The 17,406-nt window shown below is 40.5% G+C and overlaps 1 protein-coding gene and 1 long non-coding RNA gene across 2 annotated transcripts; both read right to left on the bottom strand.

Moving 5' to 3' along the window:
• Window positions 1-3,104: 3,104 nt before the first annotated feature.
• LOC149441692 (uncharacterized) lies at window positions 3,105-14,927 on the bottom strand. Its single transcript, XR_016307308.1, has 2 exons — window positions 14,669-14,927; window positions 3,105-3,951 (listed from the first exon to the last, which is right to left on the bottom strand). It is a non-coding gene; the product is annotated as an uncharacterized LOC149441692 (long non-coding RNA).
• Window positions 12,694-14,361, bottom strand: PURA (purine rich element binding protein A). Its single transcript, XM_089657032.1, has one exon. The coding sequence runs from the start codon at window positions 14,302-14,304 to the stop codon at window positions 13,450-13,452; it is 855 nt and encodes a 284-aa protein (XP_089513158.1). The 5' UTR covers window positions 14,305-14,361; the 3' UTR covers window positions 12,694-13,449.
• Window positions 14,928-17,406: the final 2,479 nt, after the last annotated feature.

The following is a 17,406-nucleotide window of genomic DNA, read 5'->3' as shown; positions in this document are numbered from 1 at the left end:
TACTCAACATTTATTCAATATTTAAAGAACAACCCTTGACGATTTTTTGCATACGATTATACTACATTCACACAGGCAGGCAGAGGCGCCTATTTTGCTGCATTTAGTGTTGCCACTTTTGGATGTAGCAACACTCTGCGCTATTAGCTGTGGCCAATTTGTGTGCAGCAGAACCTCAAACCTGGACACACACTGTCTGCAGCCAGGGTCGGTCAGAGGCTTTAATCACTCAGATGATTGGTAACATGTGAACAGCATCGCTGCTGGCCAATGATTTGTACAGAATAAATCTGACAGCTGAAGCTGTTCTCAAACAGTGTGCAGGTAGCATTTAGTGTCCAGTGATTCTCGCTGGCAGCCACTCCTGTGCACCTGTGTGAAGTTAGCCTTAGAAAACATACTGTACATTCCATGCTGTAAACGGCCTGTTAACAGACCAGCACATAAATACCCCAAGCGAAGGTATATGAAAATATGAAAATGACAAAAACTTTGATGATTTCTATATACACTATATTGCCAAAAGTATTGGGACACCCCTACAAATCATTGGATTCAGGTGTTCCAATCACCTCCATGACCACAAGTATCTAAATTCAAGCACCTAGGTATGTAGACTGGTTCTACAAACATTTGTGAAAGAATGGGTTGCTTCCAGAAGCTCAATAAATTCAAGCGTGGTACTATGATAGGTTGCCACCTGTGCAATAAGTCCATCCATGAAATTTCCTTATAACAAAGTGGAAGCAACTGAGCGGAGTCAGCGCATGCGTGCTGTGCAGAAATGTGCAGATGTTGCCAATAGCTAAAGACCTCCACAAGTCATGTGGCCTTCAGATTAGCACAACAACAGTGTATAGAGAGCTTAATGGAATGGGTTTCCTTGGCAGAGCAGCTGCATCCAAGCCTTACATCACCAAGTGCAATGCAAAGAGTCGGATGCAGCAGTGTAAAGCATGCCACCACTGAACCCTAGAGCAGTACTCTTAAGGCATCAGCATTCCAAGACATTTTGAACAATTTCATGTGGGAACAGTTTGGGTATGGCCCTTTCCTGTTCCAACATGACTGCTCACCAGTGCACAAACCAAGGTCCATAAAGACATGGATGAGCTAGTTTGGGGTGGAGGAACGTTACTGGCTTGCACAGAGTCCTGACCTCAACCCGATAGAACACCTTTGGGATGTATTAGAGCAGAGACTGCGAGCCAGGCCTTCTCGTTCGACATCAGTGCCTGACCTCACAAATGCACTCCTGGAAGAATGGTCAAACATTTCCCATAAACACACTCCTAAACCTTGTTGACCTCCTTCCCACAAGAGTTGAAATGTTATAGCTGCAACGGGTGGGCCAAGTAAATATTGAACCCTACGGACTAAGACTGAAATGCCATTAAAGTTCATGTGTTTGTAAAGGCAGGCGTCCCAATACTTTTGGCAATATACAGTTGCAAGAAAAAGTATGTGAACCCCTTGGGATTATGTGGAGTTTTGCATGAATTGGGCATAAAATGTGCTCTGAACGTCATCTAAGTCACAACAATAGAAGAACACAGTCTGCTGAACATAATACTACACAAACATTAGACGTTGCCATGGTTTAATTGCACATAACATGTAAACATTCACAGTGCAGGGAGGAAAAAGTATGTGAACCTTTGGACTTAATAACTGGCTGACCCTCCTTTGGCAGCAATAACCTCAACCAAACGTTTCCTGTAGTTGCAGATCAGACCTGCACAACGATCTGGAGTAATTTTGGACCACTCCTCTTCACAAAACTGTTTCAGTGTAGCAATATTTTTGGGATGTCTGGTGTGAATGGCTCTCTTAAGGTCATGCCACAGCATTTCAATTGGGTTGAGGTCAGGACTCTGACTGGGCCACTCCAGAAGGCGTATTCTGTGCTGTTGCAGCCATTGTTTTGTTGAATTACTTGTATGCTTTGGGTCATTGTCCTGTTGCATCACCCATCCTCTGCGGAGCTTCAGTTGGCGGACAGATGGTCGTACGTTTTCCTGCAAAATGTCTTGATAAACTCTGGAATTCATTTTCCCATCAATGACAACAATCCGTCCAGGCCCTGAGGCAGCAAAGCAGCCCCAAACCATGATGCTCCCTCTGCCATGTTTTACAGTGGGGAGGAGGTTTTGATGTTGGTGTGCTGTGCCTTTTTTTCTCCACACATAGTGTTGTGTGTTCTTCCGAAACAACTAAATCTTGGTTTCATCTGTCCACAGTATATTTTGCCAGTAGTGCTGTGGAACATCCAGGTGCTCTTTTGCAAACTTCAAACGTGCTGCAATATTCTTTTTGGACAACAATGGCTTCCTCTGTGGTGTCCTCCCATGTACTCCATTCTTGTTTAATGTTTTCCTTATTGTAGATGTGTCAACATAAATGTTAGCATGTGCCAGAAATTTCTGTAGGTCTTTAGCTGACACTCTGGGATTCTTCTTTGCCTCATGCAGCATTCTGCACTGTGCTCTTGCAGTCATTTTTACAGGACGACCACGCCTAGGGAGAAAAGGAACAGTGCTAAACTTTCTCCATTTGTAGACAGTCTGTCTTACTGTGGACACATGAACATCAAGGCTTTTGGAGATACTTTTGTAACCCTTTCCAGCTTCATGCAAGTCAACAATTCTTGATCGTAGGTCTTTTGAGAGCTCTTTTCTGCGAGGCATGGTTCACATCAGACAGTGCTTCTTGAAACCAGTAAACCCAAAACAGGTGTGTGTTTTTTAAGGGCAGGACAGCTGTCAGCAACACATCCAATATCATCACACTGATTGGAGTCAAGGTTGGCTCACTCTTGGCTCCAATTAGCTCTGGGAGAAGTCATTAAGCTAGGGCCTCACATACTTTTTCCTCCCTGCACTGTGAATGTTTACATGTTATGTGCAATTAAACCATGGCAACATCTAATGTTTGTGTAGTATTATGTTCAGCAGACTGTGTTCTTCTATTGTTGTGACTTAGATGACATTCAGAGCACATTTTATGCCCAATTCATGCAAAACTCCACGTAATCCCAAGGGGTTCACCTACTTTTTCTTGCAACTGTAGTATATTTTATCTTAATACCAATGCTTTTTACGCAGTTGTGCACTGAGTCAGCAACATTTAATTAGCAGGAGGGGGTATGATTTGTGACACTGTTTAAAGTTAACAGTGAAAGTCATTTTGAGACAAGTTAGAGATCAGCAATGCTATCCAGGAAGATTCAGCAAACGGAAACCTTTAAAGGCCAAAATGCAAGGGTAGGTTTTTTCACCATTCTCAAAAACATAAGTGTCAGCAAGGGATCTGTTAAATATACAACTGAAATATTTTGTTATCTGTTTTATAAGTGCAAAAATACTGCTCATCTTGGCAGAAATTCAGAGCTGTCCCGTGCTGACTGTGTTATCTCAAAAAATACTACCAGTTCTTTCTTGGGACTACAAGACAATTGCTGCCCATGCTTTGGAGAAGATAGTGGGTTTATTTAAGTAGTTTATCAAAAGAAGAGTGAGCAGGGCTGACACCTCTCCATAAAAATGCTGTGTGTTGTCAGCCCACAATAGGAAATGAAGAGGTTGGCAGATCAATAGGTAGTTAAAGAATATAAAAATCCAACATTTCATATTCCTGTTATGTTCCTGCTGTACCATGTGCGTGTATTAAAAAGTATCCTGTTCTTTGTATTGCTTCCTTTGTGTGAAATTCCAGGTGTTCCTGCCAGTTCCTCTGCTTTTCTATTAAAAACTGACCACACTAGCCATGAGAGCACACTGTGCTTGTTTTTTTGGCTGTGCTGAGAACTCCGCCTGCTCTTCTCCAATGATCAGACTTCTGCTGACACACACCCCGGCACAGCCATTCACTGGGAAGACCATTGTACTGCTGTTTCTCCTCCCTCAGCTATCCGAGTTCCTCATGCAGCTAAAAACAGTGGGTATACGAACACTGAAATAAAAGTGGAAAAAAGGTAATTATAATGTTTTTATCTGTACAAATCACGGTTTTGTCTTCCATTTTAAACTGAATGGGTTGTTTTACAAACTGAGTGTTTTCATGTATACTTTAAGAGAATAAAACATGGGGGTGCATGTATTTAAAAGATATACTGCATGCTTTTTGCCTTAACATATGCTTTTATAAGTATTTGGTAGGCCTCAGCATGCTTTATCAGGGTTTAATCTTTTCAGGGTGTTAATGCAATAAACTTTCCACAAACGATAGGCAATACCTCCATCAAAGTACAACTTAAGTGTCCAGTAAGGGGCTGGAGCCCATATTTTACTGCTTTTGTGCCCCTCTCAGACCTATTTGTCCTTATGACCATTGAAAACAAGAGTAAAAAAGGAGAGAAAATCCACAATATTAAGTTTTCCTTGAAACAGAAAAAAGAAGAAATACTCCAGTGGGAACTCTTGTTCCAGTAACATCTATTTTACTCTTTGGGCTAGCCTCTTAATTCAGTAATGATCTCTAAACAGCATTTGGCTATTAGGAGAGAAAGGAAGATTATACATTAACAAGCGTAGTACTGTGATCTTTACATAATAATTCTATGTAATTATTACATTCCGCAATAAATATTATGCATGTACTTAAAATGAAAGTCTAAGGTTAGGTCTGCTTCCTAAAATCCTGTCACACCATTCTTTTAAACAAAAATATTCCCCTAAGATTATATGTGCATTATTGTTTTGCTTGTTAGTTACCTGTAAAAGAATCCCTTTTGTACACATCCAAAAGCCCCGAAAATTAGAGATTACTAAAGTTAAGAAAATTTTCATATTACAGAATACAACTTTGGAAGTGATGTAAAGTATTCTTTCATTTCTGAGCATGTACGATCTTGGTCACTTGATTTTTTTTTTTCTTCGAATGAATACCATACTGATTAAACTAAAGTCATTTGTTCTGATCGTACAAGAAAAACTTTGGTGTTTGTCCCTTCAGATAATTTTGCATGAACTTTCACAATCGGTTATCGAAAGCTGTGTACTAATGATCAGATTATCGGATGATTGCCCTGGAAGCAGTATTTTTCGTCTGATTTTCTCATCAAGGCTTGAGACTGCTGCAGGGTGTTGCCATGTGATGTCAGCTGACCCAGCAGACTCAAAGCTCTGACTCAGGTAACACTCTATAATATTTACCTTTGCCCCTCCTTAACAAATTTTTATTTTTGTTACCACTTTAAGCCATTCTATGACTCATGTATTGTTTATTCCTTCCAGGACAGTGAAGCTTTTGACTGACCAATTGCTCTCAAATCAGTACCAGCACTAGCTGAAGCCCAACTCTAGGCAACACATTTTCTTCTTGTGTTTAATACAGTAAGAAAGGGTGAGACATATATCAGGTTTTTACTGCTGTCTGCTTTTTGAGATTTCCTTTCATTCCCTTTACTTCTCTCACTAAAGCAAATGTGCAACAAAGTTTCTACAAAAGCAATAAAATAAATTTTGAGTAGTGTGGAGAAGAAAAAAAACACTCTTTTTATGTCTGTGTTCCCACTTTAAAAATACACCCTCATTCCTGATCATAGTAATACCCTGGGTATTATGATGCAACAGCGTACCCACTAGACAGGAAATGAGAAGTAATCCCCTAGTGGATCAATTTACTAAAAAAACCTAACCAGGATTAAAAAAAATCTGTACAGAACAAAAAGATTGAAAGAAAGTATACATTGTCATGATAGGACATTTAAAAGGAAGCTTTTCTCTGTGAGAGTATTCAAATGCACTTGTTCTACATGCCCTAGTACAGCTTTAAAAAATACAATTCTTTATTTTTTTTCTTCTATCTTCTGATTTCAGTTTTACATCACAGTTCAGTTTTTGTCATATGGTATACAGTTTTATACAATGAAAAGTAAATCAAAAATATGCTGCATCATAAGGTAATTCAAACAGCAATACATGGTTCAAAAGCTCAGAAGGAAACCACATACAGTTAGGTCCATATATATTTGGACACAGGCACAATTTTAGTTTTTTTTCAGGTATTTACCAAAACATTCAAGCTATAGTTATATAATAGATAAGGCCAAAAGTAATTAGACAATTGAATCTAAAGCTGTTTCATAGCCAGGTGTGGGATACTCCTTTGTTATTTCTTCATCAATTAAGTAGGTAAAAGGTCTGGAGTTGATTCTAAGAGTGGTATTTGCATTTGGAATTTCAATGCTGTGAACCTACATCATGCGTTCAAAGGAGCTGTTCATGCAAGTGAAACAGGCCATTGTCAGGCTTCAAAAAGGAAACAAATCCATCAGAGAGATAGCAGAAACATTAGGAGTGGCCAAATCAACAGTTTGGTACATTCTGAGGAAAGAACGCACTGGTGAGCTCAGCAACATAAAAAGGCATGGGCGTCCACGGAAGACAACAGTGGTGGATGATCGCAGGATCCTCTCTATGGTAAAGAAAAACCCATTCACAACATCCAGACAAGTGAAGGACCCTCTCCAGAAGGTGGGAATATCATTGTCAAAGTCTACAATCAAGAGAAGACTTCAGGAGAGCAAATAGAGAGTGTTCACCACAAGGTGCAAACCATTCATAAGCCTGAAGAATAGAAAAGCCAGATTAGACTGCCAAAAAACATCTAAAAAAGCCACACCAGTTCTGGAAAAGCATTCTTTGGACAGATGAAACTAAGAATAATCTGTACCAGAATGACAGGAAGAAAAAAGTGTGGAGAAGGCTTGGAACAGCTCATGATCCAAAGCACACAACATCATCTGTAAAACATGGTGGAGGCAGTGTGATGGCATGGGTATGCATGGCTTCCAGTGGCACTAGGTAATTGGTGTTTATTGATGATGTGACAGAAGCAGCCAGATGAATTCTGCAGTGTTTACAGATATACTATCAGCCCAGATTCAGCCAAATACAGCAAAGTTGATTGGACGACGCTTCATAGTACAGACGGACAATGATCCAAAACACACTGCAAAAGCAACCCAGGAGCCTTTGAAGGAAAAGAAGTGGAATATTCTACAATGGCCGAGTCAATCACCTGATCTCAACCCAATTGAGCATGCATTTCACTTGCTGAAGGCAAAACTAAAGGCAGAAAACCACAAAGAACTGAAGACAGCTGCAGTTAGAGCCTGGCAAAGCATCAGAAAGGAGGAAACCCAGTCTTTGGTAATGTCCATGGGTTCCAGACTTCAGGCAGTCATTGCCAGTAAAGGATTCTCAGCAAAATATTAAAAATGAACATTTTATTTATGATTATATTCATTTGTCCAATTACATTTGAGTCCCTGAAAATGGAGGGATTATGTATAAAAATGGTTGCAGTTCCTAAAATTTGTACTTGATATTTATGTTCAACCCCTTGATTTAAAGCTGAAAGTCTGCGCTTCAAATTAATTTGGATTGTTTCGTTTTAATTTATTCTGGTGGCATACAGAGCCAAAAGTATGAAAATTGTGCCTGTGTCCAAATATACATAGACTAACTGTAAATGTGACTTACATTGTTGCTCTCAAAGTAGATAATTTATAACATTCACCCACACCCTAATGCTGCAGTTCAATTAATGTCAAGTACCTTGCAGTTCTGTATGTACAGAAATGGGTTTTTCACTTAAGTATATCTAAAGCTAAACGTTTTGGGTTTTTTTAATTTAGATGAAAGGATTAGAACCTCTGTCTGTATCCCTATTGAGGAGACTACCATATTTCATTTGTCCTGATGAGAACAGGAAAAATGCAACATTACGAGATGTCACTGGAACAGGAATACAGGATACATAGTGTATATGGGAAACTTGTGGCGGTGACAACAAAGAGAGGACTTCCCTCACTCAGGAGAAATTTCCTCTCAGCCCCTGTTGTGTCTTGAGACAAAAAGGGAAAATCGTCCCAAAAAGAATGCATCCATTTCCCAATTTATGAAAAACAGTTTTGGCTTTAGATAAAATGTAAAAGTACTTGTCTGAATAAAGAAGTATGGCAGAAGAGCAACAAAGGTCAGTGTCAGAGGAACAGCATATCAGAACACCATTAGGGGAGCAACTATAATCAATACTCTTGATCTAATTTTTTATGGTACACTGAAATATCCTGTTAATACCTACAGTATGCACAATATCATAAATAAAAAAAAGCAATAGGCATGTAAAACTGTACACCTTAGGAAACCGATAGCAATGTTTTCTTTTACAAACAAAGGCACATTGAATGCTGCATTTTCAGCACAGTGTCCACAGTGTGACTGGGCCACTTCTGGCCTAAGTTGTTTACAGAGTTTCTACAATAATTTTTGTTGCAGTTATCTTCTAAAGATTTGCCCCCCACCCAAACTAATATTTTGGTTACAGAAAGATGCTGCTAGGTTAATTAACCTATTGGTTTCTCACATATTATAGGACTTCCAGTGATAAGATCTGTCCAATAGAAATTTCAGGTCTGACTCTGGACATGGATTTTTGCTCCTGTTATCCTAGCAATAGTCTTAAACCAGACTTGATGCTTAAAATATAACATTTGACTTACAGTGATTCATTAACAAAGTCATTTAAAATACACACCTTTAAAAATCATTCCCAATTAGACGCCATGGGACACTTGCGCACAAGTGACAGTTCCTAGACATCCTCTATCCTAGCCTCACAGGAGTCTATCAGGGGTTTTATATGATCAGAGACATATTATTATTATACAGGATTTATATAGCGCCAACAGTTTGCTCAGCGCTTTACAATATATCAGGAGACAATACAGTTCAATACAAGAGGGATAGGAGGGCCCTGCTCCTTGGAGCTTACAATCTAGGCGTTTCCTGCCCCTGATCTCTAGATTACAGTAAGGGAATTTTACTAAGACTGGATAGGACAGAATCTGGAGCAAGGCAACCAATCGGCTTCTATATGTCATTAGTGTAAATGGGCTGAGTGGCTGCTGCTATTCGCATGCCCTGGTCCATCCAGCCGCAAGTATGCTCTGATTCTTGGTGCTGGAATTAGAGGCTGCATCTAAACGGCTGTGTGAAGGAGGCCTATAGATTGACTAAGTAGACATTGTTTTAACAATTCTTTCTAAATCTAGCACATTATTTTAAATGGAATTAGTCAGAATTGAAATATAACTGCCATGGCTGACTTGGCTTTTAAAGTGATCTTGTACTGAAAAGGGTATGTGGGCTCTCTCACTGACCTCCCACTGGTTCAAAAGTTTAAAGTGTATCTAAAGCCAAAACGTTTTTTGTTTTTTTTTTAAGAATTAGATAAAGCAGTGGAGGGAGGGGAGTTAGAGCCCCTGTCAGTTTGATTATTTACCGACCAGGGAGATTCACTTTCAACTTATCCTGGTGGCATAGGAGGAAAAATTCTAATTAAGCAGATGTTTACCCCACTGTGGGAATTTTCTCTTGCATTCTGTTGTTCTACATAGCAGGAAATGAAGGGAAATCTCTCACATGAAAAAACTATTCAGATTTGAACATTTAGGCTTGTTTCACACGATAGAAGTGTGAACATGAAGCTTTGAAAAAATGTTTAGCGCTTTCAGGAAGCTTTGAGCCACCATTCACACTGGTGCGACTTGTCATGCGACTTAACAGATCAAATTCACATGACAAGTAACAACCTATTTGCCACTATGAAACAGTTCAAATTGGTACCTGCATTATTTTCGTGCGATTTCATGTGCAACCTGCATTGACATCTGTGTATGAAGTTGCACAGATGTCTGCAAGCCACACATGAAGTAGCACTGATCAGTGGCTTTGGGATCGCACTGAAGTAGAGCAACTTCAAAGCCGTACCCGGTGTGAACCAGGGCTTAAATTACCATCCAGCTCCAGTTTGTAAAATGTTGAACACAGATGCTAATGTGAGTGTTGACTGCAACTTTAAGCAGTCAACACTCACATTAGCAAGCTTCTGCAAGTTCTGAAGCCTGCTAGCAGCCTGTTTAAAGTGGCAATCAACACTCACATTAGAATCTGTGTTCAACATTTTCAAACTGGAGTTGAATAGTACTATAAAAGCTTCAACAAAGCTTGCTGAAAGCTCTGCAAATGCTTTGTCAAAGATTGCTGTTCACACTGCTCTTAGACAAGGTGAAGCCTGTGTGAAACTGGCCATAGTGTGGTGACCGGTGTTTTTGCACACAGGAAAAATGATAGTCACTGCTAGGATGCACAAAAAACAGTTGTTTACCATGTGTCCTATTCACACTGAAATGAAACCCAGAGCTGCATTGCAGTGATCTGTGATAAATGCAGACATGCTGTATTTTATTGCAGCGCACTGGACAGCACTGAATATCACTGTACAGCAGCACAATGCACCGTGCTGTTGTACAGTGACATAAAGGGGGTTATTTACTAAAACTGGAAAGTGCAAAATCTTGTTCAGCTCTGCACAGAACCAATCAGCTTCCAGATTTTATTGTCAAAGCTTAATTGAACAAGATGAAATTAGAAGCTGAATGGCTACCATGCACAGCTACACCATATTCTGAGTGCACCAGTTTTGGTAAATCTACCCCAAAGTGTTACTTATGTGCACTTCAGATAAAGTTCATTTGAAAAAAGAAAAAACTGTATTATGCACTTAACTGGGCACTACACTGCCCCTACTGCCAGCTCTCTGCAGTTTAAATGGATAGCTGCCAGACAGTAACCTACTGCGATATATTGTGAGGCAGCTGTCTATGTGTGAATGGGCGCTTAACTTTACTTTATCCAGAAAAGAAAGAAAAGTTTTGGCTTTTGATATACTTTAGGATACAGGCCTAGAGCAGGTAAACAGATCAGGAATTCTGGTTTCACTCCTTGAATGCTTGTCCCAAGTCAGTGATTCAAAAAATAATGAAGTCACTGGTTTAGCATGCTTTCCGGCAACTAACACTTTATGGAAAAGATTAGCAAACTAAACCCCTATATTTCTTTACAGGCTGCACTCCTTTCCCTTGATTCACTTCTTGGCGGTTACTGACCCAGAACAAGAATTCTTAAAAGAGCAGAATGTACCAACTGCATACTTATTTTGGGTCATTAACTCAGAAAGTAGTGACACATCTTTGGAGTTGCACTAGGGTGACAACAGCAGTTCTCATGTTTAATCCTGAAAGATTCCTTTTAGCCTGGGTTCACACTTCTGCGGTACGGCATATTGCATGTGATTTGAACAGGAACTGCACCACATTCCTGTGCAAATCACATGCGATTTCTGTGCAGGGCAATTTGAGCCATACATTTTGTATGGCTCAGATTACACAGCATCCACAGCAAAATTGTGCAGGACTCTTTTTTTTTTTTGTCCGCACTAGAATCGGATTGCATGGGTATTGACACCCATGCGATCCAATTCTGCACATCGCACCACGATTTGCAAACAGATTTTTGGGTGTTGTTAGCTTAACATATACACCTGCAGCAGTTCGCATGAAAGGGGAGAGATTATGATGCAGTGTGAAATTTGCACAGAAACCAGTGCGAATACCGCACCGCATCAGTGTGAACCCAGGCTTAAAGTGTTACTAAACCCAGGACCCTGCATTCACTATATCTGGTCTCCCACAGTACACAGAACATAGAAGTGCAATTATTTTAATAAATATAAACCCTTTCTCATCAGCAGTTAGAGCATTCTTGTGACTTCAGCAGAGCACTGGTTAAAGCTTGTAGGAGTTTTCTTTCTGCTCTAGGAGGATGCAAAACCCCTGACCTCTGTCTGGACAGTGCTGACTGGCCTTGTGCTGATCACATGCACGCTCTCAATAAAAAAAAAAACCTCTCTAGCAATGCACACTAAACTGAGCATGTGCAGAAGGGCTACGGGTTCAGTCTGTCTTATCAGAGTTGACATTTGAACAAGAGGACGGTCAGAAAAGTCAGGATTAAACAGCCTTTTTACACATTGCAGAGGATAAACCCCTTAGTTTCCACAGTGAATATAACAAGCATGCTTTACTGCAGATACAGACTGATTTCACTGTTGTGGGTTTAGTAACACTTTAAAGATAAGCGAGTTAGGGCTCAGGCAGATAGGCACATTTTCTAGTACAGTGTTGGCGTATTTTGGTGTCTGGGAGCTTCTGGTGCTGCATACAGCCACTTATAGATCTGAATAGTTGCAGATGTCTGTATGTAGCTATGTGTGGCTACTTGTGAAAATCAGTGCATGCACACAGATTTAAGGATCTGCATTTGGAACCTTAAACGTCTGTGCACGTGCTGCTTTATGCAAATAACAGCACATATCTGCGTACAGCCACCTGCAACTATTCATGTCTATGTGTGGCTGCACACAGGAGCTCCCAGGCACCAAAAAATGCCAGCAACTGCTGACATCCCCACAGAAAAAGGCAATAAACATTGAAAAAAACAATAGCATCAACCAGATTCCTTCATTTCTAAAATATAGAAACCTGACTGGACGGTGTTTTTAAGGAGTCCCACAGCAGTCAAGAGTTGCAAACCTGAGCATAGGTGGAACCTAGGAAACCCCAATGGTGCTCTCTATACAGCACAGCAGGCACATTGTATACTACAAAACTGACTGACCTTCAAGATCCAAGACTTTACAATATAGTTCAACATATTCTTGCTTTTTTTCACACATTCTATTTCGGTGAAAGCAAATGCCAAGTTTAAGAAGACAAAAAGTTATTGAGATCATAACGACAGTACAAATATTCTGTTAAAGTGGCAAAAATCACAAATTAGCAAATTTAATTTAAAATGTTCTTTTTTAATAATTTGTTTCATGTTCACATAAGTTTCACTGACCATTTATGCTCTAGGTCCAGATGCAATGCATATTGTAAAAAAGAGAGCACTTATTTACCTTGCATGAATTAACCTATGTACCTTTAACTCTACAAACCTCTGTATTACATTTAGACAAAGCTCAGACACACAGCATGCCTAGCCCTCATATGTACACATCTCTAATCACAGGTATATAAGGTGTCAATAGTCTAAACAACCTCCATGTAAGGTTTGAAATTTGGTAACAAAATGAGAAAACTAAAAATATTTACGTGTTCTAAAATATCTCTTTGTGCTAAAGTCAAATGTTAGCTCACATGAAAAGGACCTTTTTTTAATATAATTCAGTATTTTAATTTTATAATCTGACCATTGCAAACACTTAATAATAATAGCAGGTGTACAAAAGTTCTTGGTTAATTAGGGAAATAAACACTCAATCCTTTATATTTTAATCAAGTAGGAAACACAGTTCAATATATAATGTTATTACTTTTTTTTTGTTTTTGTTTTAGCAGCTGCTTACTGTTTATATGGTGGATAAGTGGACAACATCCAGCGATGGGAGTGACAAGTCAAAAAATCTGTCAGTTTGTGGAGGTTTTGTGGGTGGTGCTCCCTTGGAGTTAACAGTTATATATTTATTTTAATTTTTACTTTTTTTCCATTACAGTTTATTTTTTGTTTAAGAGATTATTATTATTTTATACAGTTATCAATCATCATCTCCATCGTCTCCATGGGCTTCTTCTTGTTGTTGCTGATGCTCAGAAGCTCGTTTTTCTCTCTGTTTCTCCTGGATCTTCTTCATTTCTTCAGCGTATTTGCAGAAAGTATGCCCGAATTTGGCCCACACTTTGTATGGGACGGTGATAGAGTTGCGATAGGTGGGCTTCACCTCGCTCACCCGCATGAACACCCCATACTTATTGGAGCCCACATCGAAGAAGAAGCGCTTGTTGTCCACAGTTAAGGAAGTGCCCTCAGGTAATTCAGCGGGCTCCTCCTCCACCCCGTAATCGTCGATAAGCTTTGCCAGAGCATCGCGGAACTCGATCAGTCCTTGCGCTGGAAGAGCGATGGTTTGACCCTGTGTAGAGCCCAAGCCCGGGCCGCGGTTGACCGTCTGACGGATTCTCAGGAATCGGCCTCTCTGGTTCTCCTTCAGATCCATGTAGTACTTTCGGTTCTCCCGCACTAGGAACTCGCTCTTTAGCGCTCGCCGGGGCTCGTCCTGCGCCATGTCCGGGTTACTAGGTCCCAACTGGGCGTAATGTTCGATAAAATCCCCCAAGTAGTCGCGGAACTCCACGGCCACAGACATGGACAGGGTCAGCCGGCTCTTATTGCCTCCAGCCCCGACCTCGGCTATCTTTAGGAAGCGGCCCTTGGCGTTCTGCTTAACGTCCAAATAGAAGCGTTTGTTCTGGATGTCTACGCGCTTGGAGGCCAGCTCCTGGGTTTCGTGCTGCAGGGCCGAGCCCCCGACACCTGAGGCCGGGTGTAGCGAGCTGCCACCGGAACTCATCGCCGCTCCTCCTTGCTCGCTTCCACTGTCTCTGTCCGCCATGATGCCGCCTGCCTTCTTCCCCTCTCCCTGCAACTCCCACAGACAGATCACTGATCTCGCGAGATGTGGCCGCGGACAGAAGATGGCAGGGGACCGGCGAGCAGACGGGAAAGGGACTGTAGCGGAAAACTTCCCAGTGCAACTTTCACACCCCCCCCCCCCCGTGTGCCTCGGCGGAGCCCCGGCGGGACAAACGGTTTGGTGAAAGGGAGCCCGCTCTAAGCCTCGCCGACGCCCCGCTTTTCATCATGGAGTGTTCACTCAAGTTTATAATCTATTCAGTTTATACAAAAAAAATCAGAGCTGTGCTAAAATAGAAAAGTTTCCGGTACTCAGCTTAGTAAATGGAGCATTTTCTTCTCACCTGTTCTCTTTAATCACGATAATACAGTCAGAGGGGTTGAAACTTCTTCCAACAATGGTTTTTGTTCATGCTGGGGAAGTTTGTCGGATACTTACAGTAGAAATATCCGCAGGGTACACAGGCCACTCTTTCCCTCCCCATCACATCCCAAAAGTATGGCAGCACCAGGGTTTCCACTTCCAATCCCAGTCAGGACAAAGTCTGCATCGAGCTTGCAGATGCTCCCTGTGCTTGTCCTGCTTTCCTCCCATACTCCAAAGATGAGGCTACTTTCACACTGAGGAGTTTTGAAGTGTTTTTGCAGTAAACAAAAAAAAAAAACAAAGCACCTGAAAAGCTCAAGAAAAATGCTTCCCTATATATGTGAATGTACAGTTAGGTCTATATGTATGTGGACACAGGCACAATTTAACTTTTTTTTCAGGTATTTACCAAAGCATATTCAAGCTATAGTTATATAATGGATATGGGCTGAAAGTGCACACTCAGGTTTAATTTGAGGGTATGTACATCCAAATTGGAGGAAGGGTTTATGAATTACAGCTCTTAAGAATAGCCATCCCCCTTTTTCAAGGGACCAAAAGTAATTGGACAATTGAATCAAAAGCTGTTTCATGGCCAGGTGTGGGCTACTCCATTATTTCTTCATCAATTAAGCAGGTAAAAGGTCTGGAGTTGATTCTAATGTGGTATTTGAAATCTATTGCTGTGAACCTATTTCATGCGTTCAAAGGAGCTGTCCATGCAAGTGAAACAGGCCATTGTAAGGCTTCAAAAACTAAACAAATCCATCAGAGAGATAGCAGAAACATTAGGAGTGGCCAGATCAACAGTTTGGTACATTCTGAGGAAAGAAGAATGCACTGGTGAGCTCAGCAACATAAAAAGGCATGGACGTCCATGGAAGACAACAGTGGTGGATGATCGCAGGATCCTCTCTATGGTAAAGAAAAACCAATTCACAACATCCAGACAAGTGAATGACACTCTCCAGAAGGTGGAAATACCATTGTCAAAGTCTACAATCAAGAGAGCAAATACCGAGTGTTCACCACAAGGTGCAAACCATTCATAAGCCTGAAGAATAGAAAAGCCAGATTAGACTTTGCCCAAAAACATCTAAAAAGCCATATCAGTTCTGGAAAAACATTCTTTGGACGCATGAAACTAAGAGTAAACTGTACCAGAATGATGGGAAGAAAAATGTGTGGAGAAGGCTTGGAACAGCTCATGATCCAAAGCACGCAATGTCATCTGTAAAACATGGTGGAGGCAGTGTGATGGCAAGGCCATGCATGGCTTCCAGTGGCACTGGGTCATTGGTGTTTATTGATGATGTGACAGAAGCAGCCGGATGAATTCTGCAGTGTTTAGAGATATACTGTCAGCCCAGATTCAGCCAGATGCAGCAAAGTTGATTGGACGACGCTTCACAGTACAGATGGACAATGATCCAAAACACACTGCAAAAGCAACCCAGGAGCCTTTGAAGGAAAATAAGTGGAGTATTCTGCAATGACTGAGTCAATCAACCCAACCCAATTGAGCATGCATTTCACTTGCTGAAGGCAAAATTAAAGGCAGAAAGACCCACAAACAAAGAACAACTGAAGACAGCTGCAGTTAGATCCTGGCAAAGCATCAGAAAGGAGGAAACCCAGTCTTTGGTAATGTCCATGGATTCCAGACTTCAGGCAAGTCATTGCCAGTAAAGGATTCTCAGCAAAATATTAAAAATGAACATTTTATTTATGATTATATTCATTTGTCCAATTACATTTGAGTCCCTGAAAATGGAGGGATTGTGTATAAAAATGGTTGCAGTTCCTAAAATTTGTACTTGATATTTATGTTCAACCCCTTGAATTAAAGCTGAAAGTTTGCACTTCAAATTCATTTGGATTGTTTCGTTTTAATTTATTCTGGTGGCATACAGAGCCAAAAGTTTGAAAATTGTGCCTGTGTCCAAATATATATGGACCTAACTGTATATCTATGTATGTTTTCACCCAGAGGTATTGCGCTTGTGGAGCAAAAATATATAGGCATTTTCAGGTCTTTTTTTTTTTTTTAACTCAAAGATGCAAGCAGGAGTTTTTACACAGCACCATAAGTGCATGTCTCAATGTGAAAATATACATAGATATACATTCACATGCATAGGGAAACGTTTTTCTTGAGCTTTTCAGCCGTGTTTATAAACACAAAAAAGCTTCAAAAACTCCTCAATGTGAAAGTAGTTTAAATGGAAAACTCCTCGGAGAAGAGTTTTTGGTGCAGTTTTTAAGTCACATGTCCTTTTAAAAAAGTGATCAGAAATGCCTATGCATTTTTTTGCGGTGGATCAGTGTGAAAGCCTTAGTCCTCGTGCACACTGGACATTTTTACAGCTGCTGCTTTTGGCATTGTTTTTTCTACAGCTAGTAAACTCCCAAGCATGTTATCCTATGTGTAAATGCACGCATAGGCTTTAATCAGCGTTTTATGGCAGAAACATTTTCTGGCTAGAAAAAAACCTGGAACTAGTGTGTTTCAAGAGGAGTCTTTTAGCTGTAAAAATGCTCTAACGCTGATAATAGCTGAAAAAGCTAAAAAACATGGCTATCCAGCGTTTGAGCCTGAAGATTTTGTGTGAGTGTAATCTTGCCAAAAAAATGCAAATGCTGAAATACTCTTAAAAAGAGCTAATGCACAAAAACGCTAAAAAAAGTCATATTTTTAATGCAACATTCAACAGC

The sequence above is a fragment of the Staurois parvus genome, unplaced genomic scaffold (assembly GCF_062004578.1).
Source record: "Staurois parvus isolate SC_StPar_1 unplaced genomic scaffold, SC_StPar_1.0 ptg000958l, whole genome shotgun sequence".
Taxonomy (NCBI): domain Eukaryota; kingdom Metazoa; phylum Chordata; class Amphibia; order Anura; family Ranidae; genus Staurois; species Staurois parvus.
Note: the sequence above shows the minus strand (reverse complement) of the source record. Positions and strands in the feature narration are given on the sequence as shown.